Source organism: Oncorhynchus keta, unplaced genomic scaffold, assembly GCF_023373465.1.
Source record: "Oncorhynchus keta strain PuntledgeMale-10-30-2019 unplaced genomic scaffold, Oket_V2 Un_scaffold_8454_pilon_pilon, whole genome shotgun sequence".
NCBI lineage: Eukaryota > Metazoa > Chordata > Actinopteri > Salmoniformes > Salmonidae > Oncorhynchus > Oncorhynchus keta.
Window position 1 is genome coordinate 98,584 of NW_026291006.1, and position 16,110 is coordinate 114,693.

Consider the following 16,110-nt stretch of genomic DNA (forward strand, 5'->3'; position numbering starts at 1 on the left):
TCCCAAATGGCACACTATTCCCTATATACTTTACTTCTGTTGACCAGGGCCCATAGGGCACTATATAGAGAATAGGGAGTCATTTGGGACACAAGGGGACATTTGATTGGAACACAGAAACGGCCTACCATGCCGTCTTCCCGGTCGAAGCTGGCGTTGTCTCTTTTGAGAATGTAGCGTTTTTGGAAATCATCCGTTTTGTCGTCTTTTATGTGTTCGGAGAATTTTTGATCTGGTCTGTGGAAAACAATTTACATTGCTGGAAGTTTAGAGGAGTGGGAATAACAAACCTACACCAAATACATACTTTCTAAGCAATTTGATGTATTTAAGCTTCATAGAATGTAATAAAACGTATTATTGTGGTTTAGTAATAATGTATTTTAAAATGTTTTAAAACTGACTGGTATCAAATGAAAAACATACATTCTTGTATTGCTAGTTTTGTTGATGATGACAGACTTCCCAGTGGGGTCAACATTGTGATCCATGCCAAAGTAGGCAGCCACTCGATGTAGCAGCATTCTATGGTACGAAGTCATGGGAGGGAATTTCCTCTTCTGGCTTCTAGGAAACACAAGAGCTGAATGAGCTTTACTGAAAGGCTAAAATAATACAACTATAGAATTGAATTCGATTAAAATTGCATTAACTATAAATTAATAAAATACATCAAATCAATCAATAAGTTATTTTTATTAAATAACTTACTCATTATTACTGATAAAATCCAGAATGTCCTGCTCCAACTTCAACAGCATCATTCTGTCTCTGGGGTTGTTCTTTAGAGTGTTGACCAGGAACTCATGCAGGTCTATTCCAGTAGAGTCTGTGTAGTCCTGGCTGGAATCTAGACACAAGAGGACCAGGTAGTGTGTGTAGATTGATGAGGGGATTTTTTTTTTTTTTTTACAATTTTAGAATAAGGTTGTAACAAAAGTGGGAAGAAGTCAAGGGGTCTGAATACTTTCCGAATGCACTGTAACTGGGCTTACGTTTACACTGGTCACATATAATATATCCATATTCAACGGGTGTTGTGCATTAGTAAAAAAATAAAAAAAAAATGGTTAGAGTGAATTTACGAACGCACCCATAGTCTCCTAGGATTCTATATTAGATTTCTCAGAGAGCTCCATGTTCCGGAATCAGTTCATTAGTTCTCTAGACTAAAGCTCACGTCTCCAAGGTCCTGTATTGTAACACACAACCGTGTCTGTCTGTCTGAAGGCAGCGATGGCCATTATATTTTCTCTCACTATTTTCAACACAAAGATAATCAACCTCTCCGCCAACTCTCCCACACACCTCTTGACAGCATTTTCCGGGACATCTTCTCTGGTTTCTCCACCTTCTCTTTCTCCTCCTTGGCAGACAGCTCCTCCTTATCAAAGGACTGGGATATCTGGATGTGAATTTGAAGGGTAAAAAAATAAAAGCTTCAGTGGTAGCTGCTAGCAATATCCCCAATGATTAAGTCTGTATCCTAAATGACAGCCTATTGCCTATGGGCACTGGTCAAAAGTAGTGCACTACATACAGTGAGGGGGAAAAAGTATTTGATACCCTGCTGATTTCGTACGTTTGCCCACTGACAAAAGAAAAGATCAGTCTATAATTTTAATGGTCGGTTTATTTGAACAGTGAGAGAGAATAACAACAACAAAAATCCAGAAAAACCCATGTCAAAAATGTTATAAAACGATTTGCATTTTAATGAGGGAAATAAGTATTTGACCCCCTCTCAATCAGAAAGATTTCTGGCTCCCAGGTGTCTTTCATACAGGTAACGAGCTGAGATTAGGAGCACACTCTTTAGGAGCACTCCCTTTAAGAGTGTGCTCCTAATCTTATTTTGTTACCGTACAAAATCAGCAGGGGATTAAATACTTTCCCCCCCTCAATGTAGGGAATAGGGTGCCATATGAGAAGTACAAAATAGACCAAATTAGCATGTCACATTAAGAATTTGCATCTAATTATCCACACAATCGCACACTTGGTTGGAAGTTAATGAAAACATATTTAAGGGTTTTACATGTTTAGCTTGTGAAAACAAGTACATGCCGACCGACCTCATTAAAAAAAAACATCTTATTTACTATGAGAGCACCGTTTTCATTTCAAATAACAGCTCAGCTAAAACCCTGTGTTGCACAAGAGTGATAAACCTTCCTCCTCTACGTATGATAATCACCTCGTCAATTACATCACAACGATTAACATTGTTTTATTTCATCTTTAAACACCCAAAATCATACATCATTTTGACATTACAATGATGTGACTAAACAAACACTAACAGTACATGGACCTACAGAGGAGTGAATACTGAGTCAAATATAGATCTGCTTTATGTTGGGGGAAGAGAATACATCCAATAGAAAGCCTGTCTCACCTTCCACACCTTCACATTAATCAATAGAAAGCCTGTCTCATCTTCCACACCTTCACATTAATCAATAGAAAGCCTGTCTCATCTTCCACACCTTCACATTAATCAATAGAAAGCCTGTCTCACCTTCCACACCTTCACATCCATCCAATAGAAAGCCGGTCTCATCTTCCACACCTTCACATCCATCAATAGAAAGCCTGCCTCACCGTCCACACCATAACATCAATCATTGCCTTTATTGTACCACATGAAAGAACTCCCTTTGGAAGACTTGTTGTAAGACAAGCATAGAAATACAATAACTAGAATGTGTGGGGGGCCTAGTGGTTAAGAGCGTTGGGCCAGTAATCGAACGGTCGCTGGTTCGAATCCCCAAGCTGACTAGGTGAAAAAATAAATCTGTTGATGGGCCCTTGCCCTAACCCCCTAATTGTGCCTGTAAGTCGCTCTGGATAAGAGTCTGCTAAATTACTAAAATATGAATTGTTAAATGTCTAAGGCTTAGCGAGCATGGAGAATTTAACAACCATTTGACAGTACTGACTTGAATGAAAATGTACATTCCAATCATTCCAGTTGTGTGTGTTTCAAGGCCTTCTCAGCATCCCAGCCTTGACCTTGGTTTAACCCCGCTACTCATCTTAATCTCTGCTGCGCTTCATCTCCTGCTCTGATTCACTATTCAACACTGGTACAAAAGGCAGAGAGGAGCTAAAAGCTGAACAGCACACTGAAACTCAGCCTGATACCCTATATAGTGCACTACTTTTGACCAGGGCCCATAGGGAATAGGGTGCCATTTGGAACACAGATTCAGAGTGCTGGCTGCAAGAAGCTTAAATTAAATACCACTTCAAGATAGAGGCAACTAGGGAAAGAAGTTAGGAGCCAGTGGTTTCTGGAAGGTAGATATAATGGTAGCCTAGCGGTTAGAGCGTTGGGCCAGTAACCAAAAGGTTGGTAGATCAAATCCCCCAGCTGACAAGGTACAAATCTGTCCTGTTAACCCGCTGTTCCTAGGCCATCATTGAAAATAAGAATTTGTTCTCAACTGACTTGCCTAGTTAAATAAAAAGGTAAGAAAAAGAAGATATTCTCTGCCTCTCAGGGAGGCTTTGCTGAAGTTATTCAGCACAACTGGTTAACAAATTAACTAATATTACTACAGGAAAGCAACAACGAAAGAGATGTGAGGCAGGGAGCGTAAGAGGAGAGAGGGTGAATGAGAGAGCAGAAGACAGAAAGAGGAGAAAAAGAGAGGGAGGAAGGGAGCGTAAGAGGAGAGAGGACGAATGAGAGAGCAGAAGACAGAAAGAGGAGAAAAAGAGAGGGAGGAAGGGAGCGTAAGAGGAGAGAGGACGAATGAGAGAGCAGAAGACAGAAAGAGGAGAAAAAGAGAGGGAGGAAGGGAGCGTAAGAGGAGAGAGGACGAATGAGAGCAGAAGACAGAAAGAGGAGAAAAAGAGAGGGAGGAAGGGAGCGTAAGAGGAGAGAGGACGAATGAGAGAGCAGAAGACAGAAAGAGGAGAAAAAGAGAGGGAGGAAGGGAGCGTAAGAGGAGAGAGGACGAATGAGAGCAGAAGACAGAAAGAGGAGAAAAAGAGAGGGAGGAAGGGAGCGTAAGAGGAGAGAGGACGAATGAGAGAGCAGAAGACAGAAAGAGGAGAAAAAGAGAGGGAGGAAGGGAGCGTAAGAGGAGAGAGGACGAATGAGAGAGCGGAAGACAGAAAGAGGAGAAAAAGAGATGTGAGGAAGAAGAGAAAGATAGATAAGAGTGAAAGAGGACTGAATAGAAGTCGGAGAAGGAGAGGGTTAAATCTCACTAGTTCAAGGAAGTCTATCCATTTAAACACACAGTCAGGGTTTCCTAGTAACCGGTTTCACAGCAAGGACAATGCATCTTTACAGAGAAGTAGAATCATTTTGTTTTCTCGTCTATTCAACAAGGAAACATTTCCACTCTAGGAGAAATAATTGGCATAAAAATTTGCAACTTAACATAGAAAGACAACCCCCCAACCTGTATCACTTCAAACACCATTAGCCAAGGACATGTTTGAGTGGTGCTGACAGACAAAGGAATGGGTTGGAGGAAGCCTAACATCATAGTGACAACCGTACTATTCATTTATATCAATCCAAAGGACTCCATGTTCTGACACATGAAAATACAATCTTCTCTAAAATGGATGTGAGTAATACAGGACACACACACACACACACACACACACACACACACACACACACACACACACACACACACACACACACACACACACACACACACACACACACACACACACACACACACACACACACACACACACACACACACACAAAACGACTGGTGGTGGAGAACACCCTCGTGGTTTTGATGAAGTTAGTGCTGACTGGATGAAACGCAAGGGCCTCTAGCTTCTGGCTCGTGTGTGTGTCCGGTGAGAAGGCAGAGTGACGTTTGTGAAATGAGCCAAACTAATGGGGTAGAAGGAGTCGTCTGGGGGTTTACTCAGAGGTGTGTGTGTGTCTAAAGGTTTACCCAGAGGTGTGTGTGTGTCTAAAGGTTTACCTGAGGATCTGGTGTCAGCTGGTGTGCAGTTAGAAAGGGAGGAGAGGACTCTTCACAGACAGCCAGGCTCCGTACTAACTTTACCTTGGACTGAGGGAGAGTACAGTATATTGACAACGGTTAAAAATATATTCCTTTAGATGACGTGCGTTGATCATTTCAAAACGCGAACCGACCAAGTAAAAATACAAACCAAGACGTAAAGGGCACCAATCACCAAACACGACCAACAGAATATGTTCAGACCTCAAAATGAGTTGGGTGAATCAAATCCAATCCATGCATGTAACTAACGTGATGGTTAGCAAACACGTAAATAAGTCAGTTTAAACATCTGAACATCATGCAAATGAAGATAAATAATACTAACGCACCACCACAAGTCTACATGTCAAACTCATTCCACGGGATGTTTTTAAAGGGATGACTTAAATCACGTGTCAAACTCATTCCACGGGATGTTTTTAAAGGGATGACTTAAATCACGTGTCAAACTCATTCCACGGGATGTTTTTAAAGGGATGACTTAAATCACGTGTCAAACTCATTCCACGGGATGTTTTTAAAGGGATGACTTAAATCACATGTCAAACTCATTCCACGGGATGTTTTTAAAGGGATGACTTAAATCACGTGTCAAACTCATTCCACGGGATGTTTTTAAAGGGATGACTTAAATCACATGTCAGACTCATTCCACGGGATGTTTTTAAAGGGATGACTTAAATCACGTGTCAAACTTACTCCACGGGATGTTTTTAAAGGGATGACTTAAATCACGTGTCAGACTCATTCCACGGGATGTTTTTAAAGGGATGACTTAAATCACGTGTCAAACTCATTCCACGGGATGTTTTTAAAGGGATGACTTAAATCACATGTCAAACTCATTCCACGGGATGTTTTTAAAGGGATGACTTAAATCACATGTCAAACTCATTCCACGGGATGTTTTTAAAGGGATGACTTAAATCACGTGTCAAACTCATTCCACGGGATGTTTTTAAAGGGATGACTTAAATCACATGTCAGACTCATTCCACGGGATGTTTTTAAAGGGATGACTTAAATCACGTGTCAGACTCATTCCACGGGATGTTTTTAAAGGGATGACTTAAATCACGTCAGACTCATTCCACGGAGGGCAGTGTCTCTGCAGGTCCCTTGTACTCGATTGATAAATGAAGGTTACTAATTAGTAAAGAACTGCACTCACCTGGTTGTCTAGGTCTTAACTGAAAGGATAAACCCCAAACCCTCTGACACTCGGGCCTCCACGGAATGAGTATGAACCCCCCTGTTCACTACATCACAAGAACCAAGTCAACAGCAGGCAAATATATAATAAGACCTACGGGATAAATCCATCTTCTCAGCAGAAACACCGGAGATAAAATGATAATGTATGTGGTAGTTGCCAGGCAGACATGCCAGGCATCATGCTAATCCACCGACTGTACCTTAGAGCCCCTCACCAACTGGCCAGCTGATACAGGAGACTGCTGCTGTCCCAAACGGACCACAAAAAGGAGGAGTTTAGCTAACAAGACTACAAGGTTAATGAATATTGAGGTCCAGAACAACAGGAAGGCTGAATACATACGTCACACATGTTGGATGTCAACGTGCATCCTACTAAAGAGCTCAGCCAATCAATAAAAGCTATTGACAAAACACGAGGAGCAGCCCTTTTTGGGCCAAGATGAATTCTCACCCTCGTGATTCAAACATCTCCCTGTCTGAGAAATTAGACCCAGAGTTGTGTCTGACTACTATGTACATTAAAATGTATTTTCTCTCAGACCCAGTTTCACATCTCTCTCTCAGACCCAGTTTCACATCTCTCTCTCTCTCTCTCAGACCCAGTTTCACATCTCTCTCTCTCTCTCTCAGACCCAGTTTCACATCTCTCTCTCTCTCTCTCTCTCAGACCCAGTTTCACATCTCTCTCTCTCTCTCTCAGACCCAGTTTCACATCTCTCTCTCTCTCTCTGACCCAGTTTCACATCTCTCTCTCTCTCTCTCTCAGACCCAGTTTCACATCTCTCTCAGACCCAGTTCTCTCTCTCTCAGACCCAGTTTCACATCTCTCTCTCTCTCTGAGACCCATTTTCACATCTCTCTCTCTCTCTCTCAGACCCAGTTTCACATCTCTCTCTCTCTCTCTCTCTCAGACCCAGTTTCACATCTCTCTCTCTCAGACCCAGTTTCACATCTCTCTCTCTCTCAGACCCAGTTTCACATCTCTCTCTCTCTCTCAGACCCAGTTTCACATCTCTCTCTCTCTCTCAGACCCAGTTTCACATCTCTCTCTCTCTCTCTCAGACCCAGTTTCACATCTCTCTCTCTCTCTCAGACCCAGTTTCACATCTCTCTCTCTCTCTCAGACCCAGTTTCACATCTCTCTCTCTCTCAGACCCAGTTTCACATCTCTCTCTCTCTCAGACCCAGTTTCACATCTCTCTCTCTCTCTCAGACCCAGTTTCACATCTCTCTCTCTCTCAGACCCAGTTTCACATCTCTCTCTCTCTGACCCAGTTTCACATCTCTCTCTCTCTCAGACCCAGTTTCACATCTCTCTCTCTCTCTGACCCAGTTTCACATCTCTCTCTCTCTCTAACCCAGTTTCACATCTCTCTCTCTCTCTGACCCAGTTTCACATCTCTCTCTCTCTCTGACCCAGTTTCACATCTCTCTCTCTCTCAGACCCAGTTTCACATCTCTCTCTCTCTCTCAGACCCAGTTTCACATCTCTCTCTCTCTCAGACCCAGTTTCACATCTCTCTCTCTCTCTCTCTCTCAGACCCAGTTTCACATCTCTCTCTCTCTCAGACCCAGTTTCACATCTCTCTCTCTCTCAGACCCAGTTTCACATCTCTCTCTCTCTCAGACCCAGTTTCACATCTCTCTCTCTCTCAGACCCAGTTTCACATCTCTCTCTCTCTCTCAGACCCAGTTTCACATCTCTCTCTCTCTCAGACCCAGTTTCACATCTCTCTCTCTCAGACCCAGTTTCACATCTCTCTCTCTCTCTCAGACCCAGTTTCACATCTCTCTCTCTCTCTCAGACCCAGTTTCACATCTCTCTCTCTCTCAGACCCAGTTTCACATCTCTCCCTCTCAGACCCAGTTTCACATCTCTCTCTCTCAGACCCAGTTTCACATCTCTCTCTCTCAGACCCAGTTTCACATCTCTCTCTCTCAGACCCAGTTTCACATCTCTCTCTCAGACCCAGTTTCACATCTCTCTCTCAGACCCAGTTTCACATCTCTCTCTCAGACCCAGTTTCACATCTCTCTCTCAGACCCAGTTTCACATCTCTCTCTCAGACCCAGTTTCACATCTCTCTCTCAGACCCAGTTTCACATCTCTCTCTCAGACCATTTTCCTGTCATGTAGACTAGAGCAAAGAGAAGTGTTCTGAGTTTGAAGAGGAGCAGGAAGCAGTGGGGGATGACATCTCAATGCCTCTGCTCTTCGTGTGTGTGTGTGTTCGAGAGCGTGTGTGTGTGTGTACAGGGAGAGGTCCTAGAGAGTCAGAGATGAAAGCGGAGTCTGATTTAGACAGAACGGCTGGCAGGCTCCATGCTCCACTCGGGCTGCTGCTGAGACACCGTCTGTACACACACACACACTCTCCCCCTCTCCTGGCCCCGTCCTCTAAAACCAACCAGAGGACAGTTCCTTTCCCCGCTGCGCTGGAGGGTCAGATAACATTAATGAAATAAAGATGGAAATGGACCATTTCCAGGCATGTGTATCACCCTTAGAGACAGTGAGTGGCGCGTGTGTGAGACAGTAGGTGTGAACGCACCAGTAGATCAGATAATTGAACAGGGCAAAAAGGGACAAAGAGAGAGAAGGAAACGCTGACGTCTGCACTACAAGGTACCTGGCCTGAGAAAGAGAACGTGGCAGGGGCAGATGGTGGCAAAGTCACAGAGACACAGAGAAGTGCACACCCCTCCCTCTCTCCCCCCATCCGGCACCCATTCAGTCTCTCTCTCAGGGTGACACACAGAGAAGTGCACACCCCTCCCTCTCTCCCCCCATCCGGCACCCATTCAGTCTCTCTCTCAGGGTGACACACAGGAAGTTTGTAGATATGCCAGGATTTGAGATCCAGATTATCTGTCTTCTTCAGTCTGGCTGGGGCGCCAGCCACCGACCACTTTTACTTCCCATTTATACTTCTACCTGTCAACATTACCTCCAACCCAGAGACAATACCCTCTCTGCTGCCCGTCAACATTACCTCCAACCCAGAGACAATACCCTCTGCTGCCTGTCAACATTACCTCCAACCCAGAGACAAAGGAATGTTTTGCTGCCTGTCAACATTACCTTCAACCCAGAGACAATACCTTCTGCTGCCTGTCAACATTACCTCCAACCCAGAGACAATACCCTCTCTGCTGCCTGTCAACATTACCTCCAACCCAGAGACCAAGGAATGTTTTGCTGCCTGTCAACATTACCTCCAACCCAGAGACAATACCTTCTGCAGCCTGTCAACATTACCTCCAACCCAGAGACAACACCATCTGCTGCCTGTCAACATTACCTCCAACCCAGAGACAATACCCTCTGCTGCCTGTCAACATTACCTCCAACCCAGAGACAATACCCTCTGCTGCCTGTCAACATTACCTCCAACCCAGAGACAAAGGAATGTGTTGCTGCCTGTCAACATTACCTCCAACCCAGAGACAAAGGAATGTTTTGCTGCCTGTCAACATTACCTCCAACCCAGAGACAATACCCTCTGCTGCCTGTCAACATTACCTCCAACCCAGAGACAAAGGAATGTGTTGCTGCCTGTCAACATTACCTCCAACCCAGAGACAAAGGAATGGTTTGCTGCCTGTCAACATTACCTCCAACCCAGAGACAATACCCTCTCTGCTGCCTGTCAACATTACCTCCAACCCAGAGACAATACCCTCTCTGCTGCCTGTCAACATTACCTCCAACCCAGAGACAATACCCTCTCTGCTGCCTGTCAACATTACCTCCAACCCAGAGACAATACCCTCTCTGCTGCCTGTCAACATTACCTCCAACCCAGTGACAAAGGAATGTTTTGCTGGACTGCATCAGCACATCTTCCACCAACTTGTTTTAGCTGTTACATTAAAGTGTTTTAATGACTGATCCTGAGCTCAATCACATTACCATAGTTAAATAATATGGCCATATTTACATTGCTGGTACTGGTAAAACAGGTTCCTATTGTGGCTGTGATATAATGGAAAACTGATCTTCTCATTGGTCCACACTAAAAGGCTGTTTATGTTTACACCGGCGTGTTTACCTGTGACGTTTCCCTCTCGTGGTCACAGCAGCTTCCGTCTTGGTGACCGGTGGCATTGTGTTCCGGCACCAGGCTCGCAGCCTGTTTGGGTTTGTCCTTCACACCGTTCCGTCTGCTGTCTGCTCCTAATGTTGTGGTGACGGTCCAGTCTGCTGCCTCCAGCTCCACTCCAGCCTCACAAACCTTCATGGTGTCAGTCCTACTGATGTCCTTTACAGTAACAGGATCAGACATCCTCATCAGACGCACAGCTTACAGAGAGTCTCTATACCACACTGCTGTTACTGGGGTCCTGGAGATGGAGAAAGAGAGACGATGGAGAGACACTGGGATTTTACTCATCAAAATGCTAATCATTTTCCATTAGAGCTACATCAAAAGACATCTTACACCTACAGTCAGAGAAAACATGGGCATTGAAATATCATGCATTTACAGAGAGAAAACATGGGCATTGAAATATCATGCATTTACAGAGAGAAAACATGGGCATTGAAATATCATGCATTTACAGAGAGAAAACATGGGCATTGAAATATCATGCATTTACAGAGAGAAAACATGGGCATTGAAATATCATGCATTTACAGAGAGAAAACATGGGCATTGAAATATCATGCATTTACAGAGAGAAAACATGGGCATTGAAATATCATGCATTTACAGAGAACAGACAGAAAACATGGGCTAAAGAGACATATTGTAAACGTCTCTATTAGTTAGAACATCTGAAATCTAATGACTACTGTAATGGGGCTAATGCAGGGACAGTCACAGGGCAGTGGTTTTTGGTAATAATGTGGCCTAATTATGCAGCAAGTGTCTCTTGCAGTAGCATAGAGAAGAGGGATGGGGAGGGTTAGGGAAGGAGACATCATAGAGAGGAGAAGAGGGAAGGAGACATCATAGAGAGAAGAGGGTTAGGGAAGGAGACATCTGGTTTATGAGAGCTGTGATTAATGATTTTAATTAAGAGGTTGAGAGGCCCCATCTGATTCAGTCCCTGACATTAACACTGTGGCTCTGTGCCTCTGTCTCAATTTAACTTTCCTTGATTCCTTCTCAAACCCCATGACTGAGAAGGTCAGAGGGGAGTGACCAATTCATTTTGAGGATAGAAGAATCCCAGAAAGACACATTGAGAAAGAGCCTGTGAGACAGCCAGTACTATTGGAGGACAGAGCTTGTGGCTATAGAAAAATACCACTGACACCGTGGATCCCAGAATGTTCAGAGTGCCTCCGTGACTCTACGGCCCTCTCTATAGGCAGTTATCAATAAAACGCCCCAATGCCGTGTACAACGTTCCATTTGACTGCTGATGGGCAAGGAGACCACCAGCTCCTCTAAACCATTGACAACTATGTACCGTTTAAGGGCTTGTTAAATAAATCTAACGATTTGGTTTCAATATCATCACCTCTTGAAGAGCAGTCAGGACTACACATTTCCCAAAATTCCACATTTAGCTTCAGAGTTACACAGCAAGGAACTGCATGCTTTTCATTATCCGTAAGTTTAGCAATTGATCGTGAAATTTCAGATAGGTGAAGGTAGCATTTTACCAGAGAACAGTAGGCTGGCTACCCAGAGAAAAGTACTGGAGAGCAGTAGGCTGGCTACCCAGAGAAAAGTACTGGAGAGCAGTAGGCTGGCTACCCAGAGAAATGCTGGGTAGCCAGCTGATAGAATTGCCCTTTGTGAATTCTCATCTGAGTGAAGAAGTGCACCTGAAGAACGAAAATTAGTCTGATGCCGAGCAGACATGACAAAACACCGAAAGTTTTATCTTTCTGCATTAGGGCGACACCGAAGATTAACTTGCTCGTTATCTAAGTACGTGGCTGAATGAATAACGTCACGGTGCATCATATTGCGTGAGCTTTCTGCTGTGTTTGAGGTGTCAAAGCCCGTTGAATGAGTTCTCTGTACAGCTGCCGCTGCAGCTTGATTTCCTCCCCATCTCCTCAGAACAGCGCGGGCCCGTTGCCCTAGCGACGCCAAACAGACCGTGTCCTTCAGACAAGCATGGCGTCAAAAACTTTGTGCAAATTAATAATGTCTCTCGCTCATATTCGTTTGTAAAATGTCTAAACTCAAACATATCATTTCGGTAGCTCCTACCTATAACTTTATGAGCTGCATTGTCTGCCTTCGCAATTTGTTTATTTTCGTTTGCACTCGTTAGCATATTTCGCAAGCAATATTTTGCTGTTACTTGTGCTAATTTTGTTGTTATTCAGCAAATAGACGCCCAATGGGCTTCTTTGCATTTTTGTGTACTAAGCCAGTAGTACCCTAAATCCCGGTGTGAGAGAAGGACGGTATGAGGATGACAATCTGGAAACCGCCCAACCCTAGTATAGATATTCCAATACAGACATCTAGATAATCCCCTGAATGGTAACTTGTTAACTCGCCATATTGACGTCATTTTGTCGTTAGCCCACTAGCCAATTTGACGTGGTCCCTCAGTCAATGTCGTCTATCAGCAGCAATCCTGATTAAACCCTTATTAACAATGTTGAAAGGGGATAATGTTAGCCAACTTCACTAGATAGGCCTGGGTTGGTGGGAGAAAAACTACATTAGGTCTACCGGTAGCCAGCAAAGTAAACGCTATCATCAGGTAGCCAGCAAAGTAAACGCTATCATCAGGTAGCCAGCAAAGTAAACGCTATCATCAGGTAGCTAGCAAAGTAAACGCTATCATCAGGTAGCCAGCAAAGTAAACATTATCATCAGGTAGCCAGCAAAGTAAACATTATCATCAGGTAGCCAGCAAAGTAAACATTATCATCAGGTAGCTAGCAAAGTAAACATTATCATCAGGTAGCTAGCAAAGTAAACACTATCATCAGGTAGCTAGCAAAGTAAACACTATCATCAGGTAGCTAGCAAAGTAAACATTATCATCAGGTAGCCAGCAAAGTAAACATTATCATCAGGTAGCTAGCAAAGTAAACGCTATCATCAGGCAGCTAGCAAAGTAAACATTATCACCAGGTAGCTAGCAAAGTAAACATTATCACCAGGTAGCTAGCAAAGTAAACGCTATCATCAGGTAGCTAGCAAAGTAAACGCTATCATCAGGTAGCTAGCAAAGTAAACGCTATCATCAGGTAGCTAGCAAAGTAAACATTATCATCAGGTAGCTAGCAAAGTAAACATTATCATCAGGTAGCTAGCAAAGTAAACATTATCATCAGGTAGCTAGCAAAGTAAACATTATCACCAGGTAGCCAGCGAATTAAACATTATCATCAGGTAGCTAGCGAAGTAAACATTATCATCAGGTAGCTAGCGAAGTAAACATTATCATCAGGTAGCTAGCAAAGTAAACATTATCATCAGGTAGCTAGCAAAGTAAACATTATCATCAGGTAGCTAGCAAAGTAAACATTACCATCAGGTAGCTAGCAAAGTAAACATTATCATCAGGTAGCTAGCAAAGTAAACATTATCATCAGGTAGCCAGCAAATTAAACATTATCATCAGGTAGCTAGCGAAGTAAACATTATCATCAGGTAGCTAGCAAAGTAAACATTATCATCAGGTAGCTAGCAAAGTAAACATTATCATCAGGTAGCTAGCAAAGTAAATACCAGATAACAGTACATCGGCGAATTGGTCCTCCTGCTGCTTGACAGGCAGAGCCCACAAAGGATGGGAAATGAACCTAAAACCACCCATACTAGGCAAGTATATTAAACTTATTTTAGATCACTCAAATCCAATTAACGGTGGCCAATATTGATCGATATTGTGCGTTAAATGACCAGTTGATGTTTACTGATGAAAAGCATGCCGTTCCTTGCTGTAGAACTCTGGTAGAGATAAACATGGAATAATGGGATGTGCTGTTCTGACTCTGCTCTTTAAGAGGTGCTGATATTACAACCAAATAGTTCATATATTTAACAATCCCTTGAAAACGGCACCTTACCTGTCCACAATTGTAATCAGTAACGTAGGTTTTGGACAAACTCCGTAACGTCATCTGATTATTTTCTGTTACTTCCCCTTCATTTGTTTCATTTGTCCATTGTTGACTAAATATTTTGTATATAAGCAATACAATTTTCAAGATACCGAAGTTCCAAAATATAGAAATATAGCAGGAATGATGTAACACGCATCACACCGACTTTTAGAAAAGGATCCATCAAACACATCTGGTGTGTCATCATAGTGGTCTCTGATTGGTGGTCATCATCTGGTGTGTCATCATAGTGGTCTCTGATTGGTGGTCATTATCTGTTGTGTCATCATAGTGGTCTCTGACTGGTGATCAGACGCTCTCAGGTGAAACAAATTGAAATACCTTTTTTCAATGGTGAATTGAATGTCACTGAGAAACCGAAAGGTGTCAAAATGCATTTCTTTCTCACAAACATCCTTTTCTGAATTTTAAAGTAATCTAGTTTTTCAAAAGTATGTAATCTGATTACAATATTTTAGCTGGTATTGTAATTGATTAATAAAAATAAAAAATCAGATTACATGTACTCAGTTACTCCCCAAAACCTGCTCCTCTCACACCCATCTTTAAACTCGCACTTCAATAACAAAATGTATGTTGTTCTTTTGTTCTGCAGTGCTATTTTACTGAATACTGAGTGGAAACTGTCTGAGAGGCAGATCAAAAATGTTCATCTTGAAGATATATAACTAAAAACACCGGGCTGGTCCGCTGATCCTAAACACTGGGGCCCCACAAGGGTGCGTTCTGAGCCCTCTCCTGTACTCCCTGTTCACCCACGATTGCGTGGCCACGCACGCCTCCAACTCAATCATCAAGTTTGCGGACGACACAACAGTGGTAGGCTTGATTACCAACAACGACGAGACGGCCTACAGGGAGGAGGTGAGGGCCCTCGGAGTGTGGTGTCAGGAAAATAACCTCACACTCAAACGTCAACAAAACTAAGGAGATGATTGTGGACTTCAGGAAACAGCAGAGGGAACACCCCCCTATCCACATCGATGGAACAGTAGTGGAGAGGGTAGTACAGACAAACTGAATTGGTCCACCCACACAGACAGCATCGTGAAGAAGGCGCAGCAGCGCCTCTTCAACCTCAGGAGGCTGAAGAAATTTGGCTTGTCACCAAAAGCACTCAAACTTCTACAGATGCACAATTGAGAGCATCCTGTCGGGCTGCATCACCGCCTGGTACGGCAACTGCTCCGCCTGCCAACCGCAAGGCTCTCCAGAGGGTAGTGAGGTCTGCACAACGCATCACCGGAGGCAAACTACCTGCCCTCCAGGACACCTACACCACCCGATGTCACAGGAAGGCCATAAAGATCATCAAGGACTATAACCACCCGAGCCACTGCCTGTTCACCCCGCTATCATCCAGAAGGTGAGGTCAGTACAGGTGAATCAAAGCTGGGACCGAGAGACTGAAAAACAGCTTCTATCTCAAGGCCATCAGACTGTTAAACAGCCACCACTAACATTGAGTGGCTGCTGCCAACACACTGATTCAACTCCAGCCACTTTACTAATGGGAATTGATGGAAAATATATCACTAGCCACTTTAAACAATGCTACTTAATATAATGTTTACATACGTATACATATGAGATAAATAATGTAGGGTATACACTGTACTCTATATCATCTACTGCATCCTTATGTAATACATGTATCACTAGCCACTTTAAACTATGCCACTTTGTTTATATACCCTACATTACTCATCTCATATGTATATACTGTACTCTATACCATCTACTGCATCTTGCCTATGCCGTTCTGTACCATCACTCATTCATATATCTTTATGTACATATTCTTTATCCCTTTACACTTGTGTG

General features: G+C 43.3%; 1 protein-coding gene and 1 long non-coding RNA gene across 2 annotated transcripts in view; both read right to left on the reverse strand.

Annotated features, from left to right (window-relative positions):
* Positions 1–16,110, reverse strand: part of LOC118380744 (R3H domain-containing protein 1-like) — a 68,076-nt gene that overhangs the window by 33,770 nt on the left and 18,196 nt on the right. Inside the window, exons 3-9 of the mRNA XM_052517561.1 lie at positions 10,283–10,574; positions 6,428–6,475; positions 4,968–5,057; positions 1,309–1,405; positions 712–850; positions 427–567; positions 129–237 (exon numbers count right to left, since the gene is read on the reverse strand). Of these exons, the coding sequence (XP_052373521.1) occupies positions 129–237; positions 427–567; positions 712–850; positions 1,309–1,405; positions 4,968–5,057; positions 6,428–6,475; positions 10,283–10,522 (864 nt within the window). The 5' untranslated portion in view covers positions 10,523–10,574. The remainder of the gene's footprint in view (positions 1–128; positions 238–426; positions 568–711; positions 851–1,308; positions 1,406–4,967; positions 5,058–6,427; positions 6,476–10,282; positions 10,575–16,110) is intronic.
* Positions 8,957–10,261, reverse strand: LOC127929589 (uncharacterized). The gene is made up of 3 exons (XR_008135290.1): positions 9,846–10,261; positions 9,356–9,400; positions 8,957–9,266 (listed from the first exon to the last, which is right to left on the reverse strand). It is a non-coding gene; the product is annotated as an uncharacterized LOC127929589 (long non-coding RNA).